Below are 19,191 nucleotides of genomic sequence, written 5' to 3' on the forward strand. Positions count from 1 at the left end.
CTAGTTCCAGGACAGGCTCCAAAGCCACAGGGAAACCCTGTCTCGAAAAACCAAAACCAAAACCAAAAAAAAAAAAAAAAGATGAGCCCAAAATAAATACATTGGTATAATTTCCCTCTGGTGAACTGTGAACTCTTTGTTTTGTTTTTGTTTTTTGTTTTTGTTTTTTTTTTTTTTGTTTTTTTTTTTTTGCTGTATACCTAAGTCTCAAGGTCAACTTTAGAGTCCCTTCCCCCCGACCTTCTGTTTTCTACTCCTTAGTTGTTTACTTGAAAACTGCTACCTCACCGTGGGCAGTGGTGGTGCACTCCTTTAAGCCCAGCACTTGAGAGGTAGAGCTAGAGGCAGGCAAATCTCTGTGAGTTCAAGGCCAGCCTGGTCTACAATAGCTAGTTCCAGGACAACTAGGACTTTAACAGAGAGAAAGCTCGTCTCGGGAAAAAAAGAAGGAAGGAAGGAAGGAAAGAAAGAAAAGAAAAAAACTGCTATACACTCTTCCATCTTAATACCCTTCCTACCCTTTTGCCTTCTGGTAGGTGCTCAGTGAATGCTCATTGGACAGAAGTGAATTGAACCCTCTGGGCGTTTACTAGTTTGTTAGTTTCTTTTCTTTTTAATGCCATTAATTTCATCTAATGCGTAAAGAGGTACGCATGTGTTGTGTGTGACGGATGTGCCAGACAAGAACATCGAGTGTGGTCTATCACACTCCACTTTATTCTTTCGACACAAAGTCTCTTTTGGAACTAGACCTCACATTTTTCTGCCAGGCTGGCAACCAGTAAGCCCCAGCAATTCTCCTGTCTCGGGCCCGCTCTGTACTAGGCTACAGATGCAAGTAGGAACACAACTGGCTTATTACTTTGGTGCTGGAATCTGAACTCAGGCTGACCTCATGCTTACATAGTAAGCACTCTCACCCTGACAGCCATCTTTCCAGCTCCAGTACCTCAAGGTGCCCCTAGACCAGTGGTTCTCAACCTTCCTAATGCTGTGAACCTTTAATACAGTTCCTCATGTTGTGGTGACCCCAACCATAAAATTATTTTCATTGCTACTTCATAACTTCAATTTTCTACTTTTGTGAATTGTAATGTAAATATGTTTTTCAGTGATCTTAGGTGACTGCTGTGAAAGGGCTGTTCAACACTCCCTGGGGCAACAACCCACAGCTTGAAAACTGCTGGCCTGAGGGCTCTTAAAAATGGTCCATATACTTTATCTTAAAACCTAATGAGTGGCTTTGCATATGATATGTGAGTGTTTACATATCAAGAATGCAGTTAGGGAGAACCAGATTGAACTCTTTCCTAGAACTTCTGTGACTTACTGCATAGAAACCTTGGTCACTTCAGAACACGGTGGCAGCAGAGAGGGAAGCATTGCCCTGATAACTGTGGGAGTTTCCCTCAGCACCTGCTGCTTTCTGGTGCAGTTGGGCCTACGGAGCGTCCTCTGACTTGACTCTGTCTTTCAGGTGCTTTCTAACCTACCAGTCCTGCCAGAGCTTGATATACCGACGGTGTTTGCTTCATGACAGCATTGCCCGGCACCCTACTCCAGAAGGTAGGTGCTGGCTTAGCCTTGGGTGGGATGGAGTCAGGTTCCACATCACATAAAAGCCAGAACCAGTTAACAAATGGTCCCAGAACTCACAATGCATGTGTGTGCTGTATGTCAGCTGATGATGGAATAGGGAGCTATTGTTGATCTACTTCTGCAACAAGGTCTTCAGTCCAGTGGGAGGGCCTCACTCAAGGGAGTATGTAGGGGTTATATTTGGGTAGCCATTCTGCAGATGATGCTCTTACACAAACTGTTGTTGCTGCTGGTGCAGTATTGCTCTTTTAGAAGCCATCGAGGACTAGCTCCTGGTTGATCTGTGTGCTTTCACATATTTCTGTTTCTGAGAGTGCTAGCTAGAAAATAAGATCTCAGAGCTGGGCAGTGGTGGCGCACACCTTTAATCCCAGCACTGGGGAAGCAGAGGCAGGTGGATCTCTGTGAGTTCCAGGACAGCCAGGGCTACACAGAGAAACCCGGTCTTTGGGGGGAAAAAAGAAAGAAAGATAGGTACAAACAAGAGATCAGGTGTCTAATAGTCACAGAATGCCAGTTCGTGTGAGCTTCACTAACCCTACACTCCAACCAAATGAACCAGTAAGACATGCTTTGATGAACAGAAAACAAGAGTACCTAAAACTCAATTTGTACTTATTTTTGCTAATTCTCTCAAGGTTGCATGTTGGCAGCTTGGATTCTTTTTTTTTAATTAATTTATTTATTATGTATATAGTGTTTTGGTCACCAGATCTCATTATAGATGGGTGTGAATCATCATGTGGTTGCTGGGAACTCAGGGCCTCTGGAACAGCAGTCAGTTCTCTTAACCTCTGAGCCATCTCTCCAGCCCAGCAGCTTAGATTCCATATCTGCTTTTAGTTGAACAAAATTCTCCATCTGAGTCTGTACCTTGCTCCTAGTTTAAAACATTTGGAGAGTTCTTAAGCAGTTACTACAGTTGACTTTATGTTTTGGCAAGGTGAGAGGTTTTTTTTTTTTTTTTTTTTTTTTTCTATAATATTCCTCCCTAAATAAGGAGTCCTGGGTTGGAAAATAAGATTGTTTTTACAAGCCTACAGCACCCAGTATTCCCAGGCGGTCTCCCATCCAAGTACTAACCAGGCCCGACCCTGCTTAGCTTCCGAGATCAGATGAGATCGGGTGCGTTCAGGGTGGTATGGCCGTAGACAAGGTGGGAGTTTAAAACCAAGAGTCCTGACCCTTGACTCTGGGTTCTGAGTAGAACTGGAATAGAGCAGAGGTTTCACAGGCCAGCAGTGGTCTGTTGTCACTAATTGTCTACTTTTCTGCTCTGGTAGCATTTCTGAAAAGTTGGTATTACTGTTCCTTTACAAAAGCATACTATTCATAATTTACAAACTGGGCATAATAACTTGTAGCTATAATCCCAGCACCAGGGAGGCTAGGGCAGGAGGATCGAGTGAGTGGTCAAGGTTAGCCTGGACTATGTAGTTAAGACCTTGTCTCAAAAACAAAAAATAACATGTGAATATAGTCCTTGGTTAACTTGAACACTTGTGGCTTTTTTGTTTGTTAAGGGATATATTTGGTTGGTTGGTTTTTTTGAGACCGTGTCTCTCTATATGAACTCCTGGCTGTCCTGGAACTTGTTATGTAGACCAGACTGGACCTCAGATTCATAAACATCGTCCTTTCTGCTCCTGAGTGCTGGGATTAAAGGTGTGTACCATCGTGCCTTGCACAGGTGGTTTCCTGTAGAGTCCCCATTGCCTGGGCCTTCATCTCATCCCAGGTCGTTTTGGGAGTCACACATTGATCCTTGAGCCTCCTAGCCATACAGTACAGTATACGCACATTCAATCCTGTCCCCTTTTCTGAGGCTGACCCTTGTCCTACTGCCTTTCCTTTGCAGATCCTGACTGGATTAAGCGGTTGCTACAGAGCCCTTGCCCTTTCTGTGATTCTCCTGTCTTCTGAGTGTTCGTGAGGAGGATAGAGGAATATGAACGTGGGTGTAGAAAGTGCCCTGGAGCCTGAGGAGCAGGTGTGCTGGAGGACCTGGTGCGGGGCAGTGGAGAGACACTCTTCTGACTGGAAGCAGGGAGGTCTTCCTTGAGCTCATTTCGCCAGCACAAACACTATCTTCAGGAACTGAAGTCATCTTTTAAATGACTACATGTAGAGAGTCTGAGTCATTTTGAGGTGAACATTAGCCACCCTCAGCTCCTCACCCAATGAGGACAACTTACTTTTCAAGTGTCTTGCCTAAAGCAGTTGAGCAGAAGCCTTCTGCTCCTTGAGACATAATGGGCTCTACCAGAGAATCTGAGGAACTTGCTGTGACTTAGATTTTGCTTTGGTCTGGAACTGCCTGTGGCTCCAAAGGACTTAAATTGGTTGGTACGTGATACTCCCTGTGCCAATACATCTTAAAGTGTCTAAAGCTGTGTGTGGCTGGTGTTTGCTCAGCAGACTCATTTGCCCATTGACTTGTTTCCATACACATGGAATACATTTTCCTAAAACTATATTTTTGAAGCCAAGAAATAAAATCAATCTTGCTGTATCAAACGATCAGGTGACTATTAGAAGTTAATAATTATCATTTATTTTTATCTCCTGTGTCATCAGATTTCCTGACCCAGTTCCTTAGTATGTCAGAAGAGATTGAGTACCCCTTTCCTAATCACAGCCCCACATTATCCCCAACTGTGTGTAACCTAGATATTGGTACATAGAGGGGAAGTATTTTCTTCTTTTAGTATTAAATTGAAGCTTCAGTATTTTTAACATTGACTGAGTCAGACGTCTTACTGAGTATCTGGGGAGAAAGGTGGCCTACGGATTTCTGGAGAGAGGTGGCAACATGGAGTTGGAGGTTCTGGAGCTCTGCTGCAAGCACATGCAGCTCAAGTGGACAAATCTAGGAATTTCTCTCCTGCCAAAGGGCCTTAATATTTGAAATACAGGTATTTTTCTGTGGGCGTACAGAGGAGACACGCACACTTGTTTGACTGCTAGTTCTTCACCAGACCTGAATGCATTCTGGAACCATAGTCTTTGGTTTTTTAAAGTACGTTTCCTGGGATTGGTGCTAATGAACTGGATTTAGTACGCACATTCTGAAATTTTACATGTTTTTGGAAAGCAGGGTGGAAAGTATACAACATGAAATGCTTTGCTCCTTCATGATCCTTTCTTGCTTTTATTTTAACATACTTCCCGCCTTGATTTTATATCCATAGTGAAAGACGTTCTGTCCTCACTTCAGAAATACTGTCTTGGTACTTAGGTACCACAGTGAGAGATGCGACCACCTGCCATCCTGCCATACTTCCTGCCTCAAAAAAATAGCTCTACACTGGGGACAGACTGTAAGACCAGCGTCTATCCAGACCAGAGGGGCAGCAAAGAAAGAGCCCTGACTGACCCAATTCAGACTATACGTGGCTGCAGCACAGCCTACAACTGTCACTCTTCATGGAAACATGGCAGGAGTGGAGATATTGATAATTGTCTCCACTCTGTCAACCACGCATGCCGAGTTTTCTTTCTCTTGCTCTTTAGGATCAAACTCCCTAGGTGTTTTCACAGGGGAATTTGGTTATTAACCATTTAAAACTGGGAGTGATACCAGGGTCTTGTAGTTGCCTCTTCTAGCTTGAACTTGCCTGTGCTACGAGGTGGAGTTGAGGTAGCTGTTTTAGCGTGGGAGGATGAGTAGCCATAGAATTGCTGCCCTGCATTTAGAAGGCTGAATTAACTGATTGTTTAAAGCAGTTGCTCGGTTTTTAGAAATTTTAACAATTAGGAGTAATGAAATTTCTAAGGTCTGTGCTTGTGTCCAGGAAGATGGCAACTGGAACACAAGCTCAGTAAGGGACTTAGCCCAGCAGCATTCTTACCACAGCCAAGTGTCTCCACAGCTAGTAGGCATGCTTCCCTCCCAACTCCCACCACACACCGATGTTAATCTTCAGAGCAGGGTGAACAAGAGAATTTGGGATTGATGGCAGCCTCCTACATAGAGCACTTCTGAATTCTTCTCTAAGGGTTAGTATATAAGACCCTGGAGGGTTGATGGAGGGGCCTTGGGAGACTGGGAGTGACACCAGAGTCTGGTAGTTGTTGCCTCTTCCAGCTTGAACTTGCCTGTGCTATGTGGTGTTGAGGGAGCTTTCAGTTGCAGCCATGGTAGCTGTTTGAGCGTGGGAGGAATACTAGCCATCGATTGCTGCCATGCATTTAGAAGGCTGAAGCCGGCTCTACAGAGACCACACAATCTGCCACACTGCTATGTATCAGGTCTTCTCTGCCTGGGCTTATTTATTTCTGTCATTGTGTAAGTATGAAATGGGTAGCTTGTTCTAGTTGGTGTTCATGCCGAAGTCCTGATATGTTCACCCCTAGACTTGAAACTGTCTTTACCTACTACTAGATCTGCCAGAAGCTGTCGTGAGCACCTTCGAAGTCTGTGGTCAGATGTAGCACGTTCCTTCTTGTCCCCCTAGGCTCTAGCAGGTTTTTAACAACGTCTATGTAGAAAGCTAGACCTAGCAACAAGCTTAGCAAGTTAATTGGATTGGGAAAGTTTTGTTTCTGTTGGTTTTGTTTTGTTTTTGAGACAGGGTCTCACTATGCAATAGTCCTGGCTGTCCTGGAACTTCCTTTGTAGACTAGGCTGGCCTTGAACTCAAAGATATGCCTGCCCCTGCCTCTTATATTGGGAAAGTTTAATCATTTGCTTGGCTATATTATTATCAGATACGGTGCAGATGGTAGAACACGGCCTTGGTCTGGGAGCCCTGGATGCTTTTTAGGGCCAGAAAAATGTATAGTGATAAAATCTCTAAAGGCTAAGCCATGTTGTAATTCTTCCTAGAAGAAGCAGTGGGGAATCTCGTGATCAAAGAGCTGACTGGGCTCTTTGCTACCATAGTGTTGCTTTCTATTCTGAGCTGAACGGAGTGCACTCCAAGTCAGCATGGACACCCCCCCAACAGTCAATCAGAGACTGAAAGCTCTTTCACTTTAGACTTCAGGAGTCACCGGCAGGCTTTGCAGCCACTCGTGGTATGTCCTGGTAGAGGGCAGCCTTGCCTTCCCCTTGGGTTGTCTGGCTTTGGTTACTGTGGAGCATCAGTGCCCCACACGCTTTAGACTGTGCCTCACGCTCTTACTAGACCCTCAACTGCTCTCTCTTGAAGCTGACGAGTTCTTGAAGTTAAATCTGCTTTGTGTCTGCCAGTCAAAAATGGAACCACACTCAAGGTAGCCTTGCTTTTAGCTGCCTACAGACATGGCATCTCTGCCCGAGTAGCAGGCAGAAGGCACTGTTCATGGGTTTTATTCCTCAAAGTCATGTTTATGTTGAGGGAAGAGACGCTGATGCAGTCATGAGTTTAGTAAGAGCCAGATGTTCACCAGCAAGGCCTAACTATTCCTTCATGGTCATTGAGCTGAGCAGAGAAGGAGGAGGATGCATCCCAATCACTCTGTAGGCTCTCAAGCAAATATGGGGTTCTGGGTTAAGCAGATCACACCTCGGAGTTCTGGATCTCCTGTTTGTTTTTAAGGTTAAAAGTTCCTTATCTCAAGGCTGAGGGTGTGGCTCGGTAGATGGAGCACTCTTGAGGCCTCAAGTTCCATCCTCAGTGCTGAGGGAGAGGAAGGGCTGTTTACATCACTGTCATGAAGTTCTGTTGTTTTCATAAAGTTGATTGGGTGAGTCAGCATGATGGCATACACCTATGTTCTAAATACTCAGGAAGCTGAGGCAGGATGATCAAGTTGAAGACCAGCCAGAGCTGTATAAAAAGAACCTGCCTCAGAAAACCAACACTGGCCAGATTGTGCAGCAGAAGAGGTGCTGGTGAGGGCGTTGCGACGTTTCCAGCCCAGGTCTACATTCGGCTGGCGGGATAGGTGAGTGCCCATGTTCTCACTGCCTCTCTGTATGGTACTAATATAAAACCAAGTGTCCATGAACTGTTTCCCAAGCCTTCATTTCACATTTGTATTGATAAGACATGCGTGTGAGCATCACACTTGTTCAAACAGATGTCTGTTGTGCTTAGTGGTTGTACCCTCTGTTTACCCGATGCTTGTGCTAAAGTTTGTGCTTGGCTTTGGATTGTATGTTTACACCTGATTGTTTTTAATAAAGAGAAAATTTTATGGTTATGCAAAGAGCATTTTTTTTAATTCTTACTATCTAAGCAATTGTAACTTTGAAGGTTTCAGCTAAAGACTAAGAATGATAACATTTTGCTTAGAATAACTGCCAACCCAGACAAGCCCATTATTTGTTCCCCCAGGGTGTAGTGGTGCTAATTAGCCTGTATGCTCCCCCAGGGCTGGGCCTTCTCAGCTACTGGAGCTGGAGAGCTGGTGATTGGGGCTCCCCCTCCTTCACTGTCCCTCATGGTCAGCTCCACAGGGCCACTAAGACAGGAGAAGGCAGGGTTCTTCCCTGGCTCTGAGGTTTACAAGACCATGCTACCTCTTATCCCTGTTTCTGATTTCATATCTAAGGTAAAGACCACAGTGCCCAGGAAAAGTCTGACACTGGGAAGATAGGGAAAGGTGGAAATTTGGGGATGCTCATTGTCGGTATCCAGCCCCACTGTTAATCTGGGAGGCTCATGTGTGTATCCAGTCCTTCTGGCGACCCTGGTATGTCCTGCCAGGTAGCTGGCGGGCCACTTATGCTACAATGAAAGCCCTCTTCGAGTGCTCTGCTTTGGGACCCTGAAAGCCCTAATGATGCTCGTATGTAAGGTCAGCGTTGTACTGTGGAGTGCTGCGTGTCTCAGCAGCGGTGCAGTCAGAAACAACCTCATTCTGAGTTCTGTATGCAGAGCCACACTAGTCTCTCAGCCACTCTGTTACTTAAATGACAGGTATTTGTATATTGTGTGCCTATTTTCTGTAGTTCACATGGTTTACAGCAAAGCTGAGATACCTCTTAATCCAGTCACCTCTGTCAGGGACTTGGTGTCCATTCAGCTCAGTGGTTGAGAGCACTAGGTGTTCTTCCAGAGGACCGGGGTTCGGTTCCCAGCACCCACATGGCGGCTCACAACTGTCTGTAACTCCAGTTCCAGAGGATCTGACACCTTCACACCAACACACATAAAATTTTAATTTTAAAAAAAAAAAAAATGTTGCTATCCTAGGCTGCTTTCTGTTGCTGCAATAAACACCATGACCAAAGCAACCTGGAGAGGAAAGGGTGTGTTTTAGCTTTCAGGGACAGGTTATAGTCCATCATCAAAGGAAGCAAGAGTTTAAAGCAGGGGCTGGAGAGATGCCTCTTCCAAAGGTCCTGAGTTCAATTCCCAGCAACCAAATGGTGGCTCACAACCATCTGTAATGAGGTCTGGTGCCCTCTTCCAGCCTGCAGGCATACATGAAAGGAATGCTGTATACATAATAAATAAATAAATATTTAAAAAAAAAAGTTTAAAGCAGAAACTCACTGCTTACTGACTTGTTCAGCTGTGTTTCTTTCAGCTCAGGTTCCCCAGCCCACGGTGGTCTGAACCCTCCTACAGCAATTAGCCATTAAGACCATGCTCAACAGACAGCTATTAAACCAATCCAATGAAAGCAACTTTTTTCTTTTGTTTTTCTGAGACAAGGGTTTCTCTGTGAAGTCTTAGCTGTCTTGAAACTTGCTCTATAGGTCAGACTGGTCTCAAACTCAAAGATTCCCCTGCCTCTGCTTCCCAAGTGCTGGGGTTAAAGGCGTGTGCTACCACCACCTGGCAGAAGCCACTTTTCAATTGAGATGCCTTCTTCCCAGATGTGTCAAGTTGACAACCATGATTAGCCACCACAATAGCTTATTCCCGGAGAAACTTCAGGGATGTAAGGGAAGTGAGTTCATTCGCCAATAGGTTAAAGCGTCAATGTTTTTTTAAGAAGGGGTGGTGCTGAGAGGATTGAGCCACTCAGAGACTCACATGCCTGGCCAGCAACCACCGAGCTGTAACATCCCATGTCCCAGATCCCAGGTTGTTTTTAATAAATTACCATGTGCATATGATTGGAGAGAGAGATGTAGAACCCAAAAGACTACTTTGTGGAGTTGGTTCTCTTCTACCTTTTTGTGAGTTCTAGGTGTTGAACCTCACTTGGGTTGTCTGGGAGCCTGCGTGTGACAAGGGCTTTTATCCACTTAACTCGTCTTGCTGGCCTAGGCCCCTGACTGTTAACAATGCCAGTTAAATAGTACTTGTCCAGGAAAAATGATACTGGGAACACGCTCTCGGTGAAGCACCAGGTAGTGGATGTGCCAGCTGGCCCCTTGTGCTGGGTTAGCCCCATCATTAGCAGCAGACTTACCTGGAGGACTCCTGTGGGTTTAGGGGGAGCCTGACAGCCAGTACAGTTCTTTGATAGCCATCCATCTGCTTCTGTAGCCTCTGATTTTACAACTGCCCACCGATAAGCTCAGACCCCATGTCCATGTTCTCTGAAGCCTCTGCTTGTGTGCCCAGCCTGATCTGTGCAGCTGCTTGGAATGTCCATTGTTCCTGCTGGGAGTATCAGCCTCCACACAGCTGTCTCAGCCTCTCGCTGGTTCCCTCAGGGATACAGCAGGCTGTAGTCCACTGCACTGGAATCTCCTCAGCAGAACTCAATTAACCTTCAAAAGGGAGGAAGTGAGTCCTTCCACGGGCGCACAGTGATCTCCTTCCATGGCTGGCTTTCTGCTTGGATTCCCTTCCACATTAACTGTCCATATCCTAACCACCTGCATCCAAGTGTAAGGCAAGCAGGGAGCAAAGGTTTTACCAAAGCTATTGACACCATCAGTAGCCTCAGAAGAGGACTGGGATTTCCTCACTAGGCAGTGGCAGGTCCCAAAAAAACCTGTGTACGTCCTAGAGCTGAGGCACAGCTAAGGCTTTCCAGACCCATCAGACCTGATGAGTGAGGGTGCTGAGATCCAGCTGGGTGCTGTTGAAAACACCCAATCCCATGCTCTAGTAGACATGGCTCCCCTTTAAGGATGGAGAGCACCTGCCATCACAGGACATCTCTCCAGAGGCTCTCCTCTCCTCTCCGTCCCCCAAGCCAGAAATTCAGTCCTTTTTAGTCTCAGAGACTGGAGTGTAGCTCATTGGTACTTGCTCAGCAAGCACAAGGCCTTGGGTTCAATCCCAAGCACTGCCAACAAGAACAACAAAATGTGTTTGCAGTCCCAGCTCCAGGAGTGGGGTCAGGGAACAGACTGGATAGTCACTAACCAGTGACAAGCCTTGAAAGGGGAGGAAGGACAGCACAGGATGTGGCTAGTGCAGACTCAGATCCTAAGGCAGCCACAGTGACACAGACACCAGTGCTGCCTCATTGCAATGCTGAGAGAGGGGCCTAGATGCTCCTTTGCCAGAGAGGCAGATGACCAGTGGCTGTCTTTTCCAGAGACAACAGAGAACCTTGGCAAAAGCCAGGGCCAGGCATGGGTCAGGGAGAGGCCGATGGTGCTGTGCTCCAACCCAGGAGAGACAGTAAGAGGTCAGTAACCATGAGGCAAGAAAGAGATTCCCTTGTGTCCCTCGAGATGATTCTGGGATAGCAGAGGACAGGTGGTGGCCCTCAAATGAGAAGGTAACCAAGGGTTCTCAGGAGGTTCAGTGCTGTAGGAGGCTGCTTGTTCGCTTCCCGGCTGCCCAGACTCCTGAAATAACCACACAGAAACTGTATTAATTAAATTGCTGCTTGGCCAATCACTATAGCATATTCCTAACAAGCTCTTACATATTAAATTAACCCATTTCTATTATTTTATATTGTACCATGAGGCTCGTGGCCTATGGCAAGGTTCCAGCTGGCAGCTCGTTTTTCGTCTCTGCATGGCATCTCACTCTGCCTTCTCCCAGCATTCAGTTTAGTTTTCCTTGCCTACCTCTGCTCTGCCCTGCTCTAGGCTCAAAGCAGTTCTTTATTAATCAATGGTAATCACAGCACACAGAGGGGCTCCCACATCAGCTAAGTGCTGTAGCATCTAGCCTGGCCCAATAGATCCTGGTGTCCTTAGGGGTGAGATGCATAGGTGGGCCATGAGGGTATTTTATTATTTTTATTATTATTATTATTATTATTATTATTATTTTAAACATAATGGGGAGACCAAGGGCTTAAAAACACTTTATGCTCATTTCCCAGTCTGGAGCTGGCCAAGCAGGTTTGGCTGGCTGGGCCACTAAACCCCAGGGATTTGTCCCAGTGCTGGGAATACAGGCATAGGCCACTGCACCTGGTTTTTTCTAAAATGAGTTTTGGCAATAAAACTCAGGCCCTTGGATTTGCAAGGAAAGCACTTTACCAGCTGATCTATCTCAGCACAACTATTAGGGCTTTAAAGGCAGAACCAATAGAATAAATATATATATAATAAATATTTACTATGTAACAGTAAATATACAGTATAATACATCCTCTTTTAACATATTTAATACATATTCATAGTATTATATTTAATTGTATATCAATATATTTATATGTATTATATACAAATATCTATTATATAATATGTAATTATATCACATGTGTAATAGATTATGCATATTTTATGCAATTTATTATATGCCACATAATGCATGCATAATACATATATAGCATATATGTTATAGTTGCATAATTTATGTGTGTATGTTTATATATTAATATATATGCATATATATTAAAAGAGGTGGGGATTTTTTGGTTTTTTGAGACAAGGTTTCTCAGTAGCTATGGAGCCAGCCCTGGAACTCACTCTGTAGACAAAGCTGGCCTTGAATTTACAGAGATCCACCTGCCTCTGTCTTTCAGTTCTGGGATTAAAGGCGTGTGCCACCACCGCCCAGCTAAAAGAGGATTTATTAGACTGATTTACATGAAATGGCCAGAGTAGTCCCAACAATGGCTGACTCACACTGGAAAGAACAAGGAGCAAATAGTTGCTCCTTCCCCAAGGCTGACTGCCCCAGCCATCTCAATCCAACATTGAAGGCCTGAAGGATTCCCCATGAGCTGATGATCTTCATTCTATGTGAGCAGCCTGAAGAAGCTGGTTCTTCTTGTTGAGACGCTGCCCACTGCTCCTCACAGCCTAGGGCTCCAGGTGGATGATCAGCACAGAAACCCTAGAAAGGTTCAGACCCAGGTCGGGCACACGGCTTAAGGTGTTGCAGGGAATTGATGTCCACACCTTCCAGGAGTACACAATGAATCCCACCAGTCACCAGTTCTGGTTTTTTTGTACTTGCTTTTCGAGACACTCTGTCAACCAGGCTGGCCTCGAACTCACAGAGATTTGCCTGCCTCTGCCTTCTGATTGCTGGGATTAAAGGCGTGCCCTCCCCCTCCCCCACATAACGGTTTGTTTTGGAGACAGTGGTCTCACTGTCTGAGACTGGCCTTGAATGCAGAATCCTTCAGCCTCCACCTCCCCAAGGCTGGGATTGCAGGCACGTATTACCGTGCCCAGTGCTCTGGTAATGAGAAAAAGAGCAGCCTTCCTGAAATGGCTTACTGGCTAGAAGCATGTTCTCTAGCTGTGAGGAAAATTGGGATGTGTAGCTGCTAACTTAGCCACTGAAACAAACTTAAGATTCTCATGGCATGGAGATCTGGAGGCACTCAGGGTCTGACAGCCTAGGGAAATGGGAGCTGAGGCACTTAGCAGAGAGGGGAGGCCCAGGAGGCAGGATGCACAAGAAGCAACTTCCAGACCTGCCCCGAAGTGGGGCAGGCCCAGGAGGCCATTGAAGGTTTGGTCAGAGGGAAGATGGGCATTTTGCTTTCTGTCACTGTATTTTTTTAAAGCAAGGAACATATTTCAATAATGAAAGATACCTATGTTTTTAAAATATGGAAGTTTATTCTGTGGTCAACTATATGGCTTTTTTTTATGCCCCTAAACCTCTTTATGTGCCTTAAAACTCAACATCTAAGCCACCTTTGCCTTCTATGGGGGTCTCATAGGAATGTGGCTGCATTTAAATTGCCTTTTTTCCCCATCCCCTGGGAACACCGCTAGACTAGCCATAATCCTACCAAAGTGCTCAGGAACTTTGACTGACAGCCCTAGGTAAAACCAAGTAAGCCTGATGAGAGGATGTGAGTATTTAATGAGACCATGGGTGAGATGGTTCTCAGGGGCTGTCAGAAATGATATTCTCTCTCTCTCTCTCTCTGTCTCTCTCTCTCTCTCTGTCTCTCTCTCTCTCTCTGTCTCTCTCTCTCTCTCTCTCTCACACACACACACACACATACATACACACACACTTTTGCTATCTCTTTACAATAAATGCCAGTCACATGAGCCTGGAAACTCTGCCCTTTTTCCTCTGCTCTCTCCCTAGTGCTGGAACATGGCTCAATAAGCATTTGCTGGACTGGAGATGTGTCTCAGCTGGCAGAGTGCATTCTCATGTGTTTGAATGCTTAGCCTCTAGGGAGTGGCACTATTAGGAGGTGTGGAGGAAGTGTGGCCTTGTTGGAGGAAGTGTGTCACTGTGGGGGCGGACTTTGAGGTCTCATATGCTCAAGCTACACACAGTGTGGGACATGGGTCTCTTCTGTTTACTTCAGATCCAGATATGGTGATGCACACATGAATCCCAGTACTTAGGAAGGAGGTATAGGCAGGAGGATCACAAGTTCAAAGTCATCCTTGACTACAAAGGAAGTTCAAGACCAGCCTGAACTAGATGAGCCGTGGTGGTTTAAACAGGTATGGCCCTCACAGACTCGTGTGTGTGAATGCTTGGCCCATAGGGAGTGGCACTATTAGAAGGTGTGGTGCTATAGGATAATGCTCTTGTGTATTGTAAAGATTTGTCACTCGTATTGGTTTAATAAAACATTGACTGGCCAGTAGCCAGGTAGGAAGTACAGGCAGAACAACCAGACTAAGAGAATTCTGGGAACAGGAAAGGCAGAGATGCAGTTGTCATCCAGAAGCAGAGGATGCAAGATGAGAATGTCTTACTGATAAAAGATACCAAGCCACGTGGCTAAAAATAAATAAAAATTATAGGCTAATTTAAGTTGTAAGAGGTAGTTAGTAATAAGCCTGAACAATAGGCCAAATGGTTTGTAATTAATATAAGCCTCTGTGTGTTTATTTGGGACTGAATGGCTGGGGGACCGGGCAGGACAGAAACTTCCATCTATAGTGTGGCCTTGTTGGAGTAGGCATGGTCTTGTTGGAGGAAGTATGTCACTGTGGAGGCTGGCTTTGAGGTGTCTTATGCTCAATCTATGTCCAGTGTGACTCAAAGTCCCCTTCTGTTGTCTGCAGTTCCAGATATAGAAGTCTCAGCTCCTTCCCCAGCTTTACAGCAATAGTAACCATAGCTAAGACAGTCTTACTATGAAGCGGGGCTGTTCTGGAGCTCACTATGTAGACAAAATACCCATACAAAACACATACAGAGGCCATCTTGGCTATGTGTTGGTTTGAGTTGCAGGACACACCTTCCAGGTCACTTTGCTTCTTTCTGTGACTCTAGAAATAGTCCCTTCTAGCACCTTGCAGGGAGCCCTGGCAAGCTAGACATGTGCTGAAACGGGTGTGTACTGTCAAGGAGGGTACTAGGGAACCTTGGTGGAGAGACCCCTAGTGGAGATCTGTAGGCGCTCAGGGTCTGACAGCCTAGGGAAATGGGAGCTGAGGCACTCAGCAGAGAGGGGAGGCCCAGGAGGCAGGATGCACAAGAAGCAACTTCCAGACCTGCCCTGAAGTGGGGCAGGCCCAGGGGTGAGCTCTGCAAAATGGACTTTGAGCTGTCCTAAGCTAGAGGAGCCTCTGGGCAACGGTCCCAGGATCCCTGAGCTTCCCAGAGCCCTAAGTGCTAGAATCTGAGGTCCACCTGGTCCCAGGGATCCTGTATCTCAGGTCAGTCTTCATGACAGGTGTGGGGGGACACCTAAGGACCCACCTGACTGGGAACATCCTGAAGGATGAGATGATGGGAGGAGCCGCAGTCGCACATTCAAACCCTGTCCTGGCTCCCCCTGCGGGGTCTGCAGGCTATACAGAGGGCAGGGGATGATTGGTGACTCAGCAGCCCTGCAACCCTATAGACCAGGCTGGCCTCAAACTCCCAGAGATTTGCCTGCCTTTACCTCCTGAGTGCTGGGATTAAAGACGTGCACCACCACCATCACCTGGCTCTCACTTTCTTTTTGAGACAGAGTTTCCTGGCAGTACAGAATGACCTTAAACCATAAACAGGAGGCTGGCCTTGAATTCCTGATCCTCTTGTCTCCATCTCCCAAGTGCTGGACTACAGGTGGTGCCTTGTGCCTAGCTCAGTGCCGAAGCTCTAAAGCAGAGCTTGGCATGTGGTCCTCACTGGACTGAGGGCTCTGCCTATCACCACACTGGACCCTTTGGGTTACTGAGAGGCGGCTGTATTTATCACTGTACCTGCTAGCAAGGGACAGTTAGGCAGTAAAGAGTGAGTTTAACTCTGTGGTGGCTAAACTTGGTTGTCAATTTGACAGGACCTAGGATCAATGAAAAGGCATGTCTGTCTGGGAGGATGAGCTGAGGAGGGAAGGGCCTCCCCCGGAGTGGGAAGGCCCTGGATGCATCTGCTCTGTTGTGGCTGCTCATACCATCCTCTACAGTATCAGAATCTAGACTTTCCAACCTTCCAGTGCGGACTAAAGACCAGTCAGTGACTCCACGAATCCTCCCTGCTGCCAGCACCAGACTTAGACATCTAGATGATCTAGCCCTGGGGACTAAGCGTTCCTCATGAGGTTCTCAGAGTCGCCAGCATGCAGATGGCCATTGTTGGCCTAGCTAGTGACACGTAAGCCAATCACTAAGAGTCTTTTAAAATATATGCCCATGGGGCTGGAGAGATGGCTCAGAGGTTAAGAGCACTGACTGCTCTTCCAGAGGACCTGAATTCAATTCCCAGCAACCACATGTGGCTCACAGCTATCTGTAATGAGGTGTGCAGGCACACATGCAGACAAAACACTATACATAATAATTAAATATATATGTATATATATACATATATATATTCATGCTGTTGGTTCCATTCCTCTATAGAACATGACCACTGCATTCACCCAGCTACCCACAGTGAGATGATGCTGCTGCTCAAGGTGAGTTTCATCCACATCTGACTTTAGAGGGAGGCCTAGCATCCAGCATTCCACCTTATCCCCATATGGGCTTCCTCTGTCCTGTGTTCTCAGACTCCATAAGAAGGCGACCTGAGGTTGTGCCTAGTATCTTTATTGGTCAGAGGCAGGGGGGACGCCTGCCAAAGGTTGTGGGCTGGGGATTCTAGGGTCTCCAGGGCTTGCTCCTGGCTCTGCACACATCAGGTCACTTTCTTGGGCAGAGGATTAATGATCCCGCTCTCTATGTACTCGAAGACTGTGTATGGGTCCTGGTCTCCATTGACAGTGATGGCCCGCTCATAGTACTGCTCCAGGTCGCCGCAGTTCCTGTAGAAGAGGTCTGTTTGGAGCCTGATGTGCTCCTCTGAGTCCCTGGGGTTCTGCAGGAGACGGGCCTGGACCTCGATGGTGGGAGGAGGCTTATACATGAGATGGAACCTAGGAGGAAACAGATGACACGGGGGCTCTCAGGCCTCAGCATGTCGACCGCGCTAGGGCACCATTACCACCAGGCACGACCATCACTCGTGGACCAGTGGGGCGCATCTTGGACTGGCCTCGGGCCTCTGGGACTTGAAGATGTGGTCCCAGCTCAAAGAGAGGGCAGAGGTCAGCCAGCAGGACAGAATATAAAGAGAGTAAGAGCCAGTAAGAGCCAGTTTCCCCCTTTATCTCAGAACTCAGGAGGCCCAGGCAGGCAGATCTCTACATGTTCCAGGTCAGCCAGAGCTGGACACAAAACAACAAACAAAACCCCAAGTTCTTTCCTTCTTTTCTTTTCCCTACCTTTGCCCCTACCAATCCCCCCTCATCCTGCTCTGTCACATATTGGTCTCCGCTGCTGGCAGATCTGGCTCCTAGCAGCAGCTGTAGCCAGGTCAGCCTTGGTGAGTGACAGTCCATGTTATTGAGCCCACGCATAACCCCCATCTGTGCCACCATGGCCATTGGGCAATGACAGGAGTGGCTGGGCAAAGAGGCTGACTGTCCACAGAATGGGTCATGCTAACTACTTGATTACTGTATTGAACTCCTCCTCAGCTGAAGCCACCTTCTGATGAGCATTTACAGGGGACACGCGTATCTTCGCATCCTTTGCCCATTGGGAGAGATCTGTCCACAAACTTCTTCCCCAGATGTCTTTCTCACCAATTTTCCAGTCATGGCCTTTCCAAGTCCCTGACCATCCAGCCAATCCGTTGGCTACAGCCCATGAATCAGTGACCAATCATACATCTGGTTTATCTCTCCTTTCAAGCCAACTGTGTGACCATGTGTACTGCCCAAAGCTCTCCCCACTGTGAAGATTCCCCTTCACCAGTATCTGTCAGGGTTGTCCCAGAAAGGGGTTGTAGTGCTGCAGCTGTGCACCTCTGGGTGGGGCCTGCATAGTGTGTAGACCCATCAATAAACCAGGCCCTGGTCTTCTCTTTCTCAGTCAACCGATCATAGGGAACACCCCATGAGGTTGCAGGTGCATGCTTGTGGAGTCCCAAAAATGTAACCTACTTCCACCTTGTCTGATGGTCAGAGAGTTTGGAGGTTGATCAGACTTGATGGCAATAATCAGGGCTACACATCCTGACTCAGGATGTACTTGGTTCTTTTGACATTAGATGGCTCATACAGGTAGATTCACTCCACCCTGACAGACGGTCAGGATATTCAAGCATACTTCTGCTCTTCCATTTGTAATAGGAGGTTACCTGGGGAGTGGTTGCTTTCAGGATACTTGCTCTAGGGTGGCCTCACTGCCCAAACAACAGAATACTAATGACTTGATGTCTCAAAGTGTTGAAGCAATTAACTGAGTTGTCCTTTGTATTGTGTTAAAAAATTTTGTTGCCTTCTTCCCCCTTTCGTATTAGGGTATAAAAGCATATGGAAAATTAAATGCAGGTGATTTTCAGAATTCACCGGAACTCCCTCCCGGTACTATCCTATATTTTCTGTTTTATTATTTAACTCATGTCTTTGTACTCTTTACTTATTTTTCTGATTCCCATGCTCCTACCCTGGCAAGAGGTATTTTTGTCTAGGCTGGTCCCCAATACATGCTTGGCAGCAGACAGCATTGTAATGGGAGTAGAAACCATAGGCATTTGGGCCACTCCTTCGTGTAGCTTGCTTGTGCCTTCAGGACCTACTCAGGCCCAACCACTTGTACACTACTTCCATTGCAGCTGTGCATGTCCAACTTTATGATGTGGTGGGGTCACAGATAACACCCAGCTCATGGTGGGCATCTCAGGTCAAATGGCAACGTGGTGGCCAGCTGTCAGATGTCCAATTTCCACTAAGGCCCAGTAGCAGGCCAAAAGCTGTCTCTTAAAGGGAGAATAGTTGTTTGCAGACAATGGTAGAGACTTGCTCCAAAATCCCAAAAGTCTCTTCTATGATTCACAGAAGAGCTTGCCAAAGGCTCCAAACAGCATCCCTATCTGTCACTGACACCTCAAGTACCATCCGGTCTGCTGAATCATAAGGTTCAAATGGTAG

The 19,191-nt window shown here is 46.5% G+C and overlaps 2 protein-coding genes and 1 non-coding gene across 4 annotated transcripts in view; 1 reads left to right on the top strand and 2 right to left on the bottom strand.

The window, feature by feature from the left end:
* The window catches only part of Gtf3c4 (general transcription factor IIIC subunit 4), a 29,304-nt gene extending 21,578 nt beyond the window's left edge, over nt 1–7,726 (top strand). Inside the window, exons 4-5 of the mRNA XM_005346182.2 lie at nt 1,478–1,566; nt 3,458–7,726. Of these exons, the coding sequence (XP_005346239.1) occupies nt 1,478–1,566; nt 3,458–3,522 (154 nt within the window). The 3' untranslated portion in view covers nt 3,523–7,726. The remainder of the gene's footprint in view (nt 1–1,477; nt 1,567–3,457) is intronic.
* Nucleotides 2,634–2,752, bottom strand: LOC113455964. Its single transcript, XR_003376863.1, has one exon. It is a non-coding gene; the product is annotated as a 5S ribosomal RNA (ribosomal RNA).
* A 9,059-nt stretch (nt 7,727–16,785) lies between the features above and the next one.
* Nucleotides 16,786–19,191, bottom strand: part of Ak8 (adenylate kinase 8) — a 120,213-nt gene continuing 117,807 nt past the window's right edge. For both annotated transcript variants that reach the window (XM_005346183.2, XM_026778594.1), the window contains one exon: nt 16,786–17,130. In XM_005346183.2, the coding sequence (XP_005346240.1) occupies nt 16,893–17,130 (238 nt within the window). In that variant the 3' untranslated portion in view covers nt 16,786–16,892. The remainder of the gene's footprint in view (nt 17,131–19,191) is intronic.

Source organism: Microtus ochrogaster, chromosome 4, assembly GCF_000317375.1.
Source record: "Microtus ochrogaster isolate Prairie Vole_2 chromosome 4, MicOch1.0, whole genome shotgun sequence".
Lineage (NCBI taxonomy): Eukaryota > Metazoa > Chordata > Mammalia > Rodentia > Cricetidae > Microtus > Microtus ochrogaster.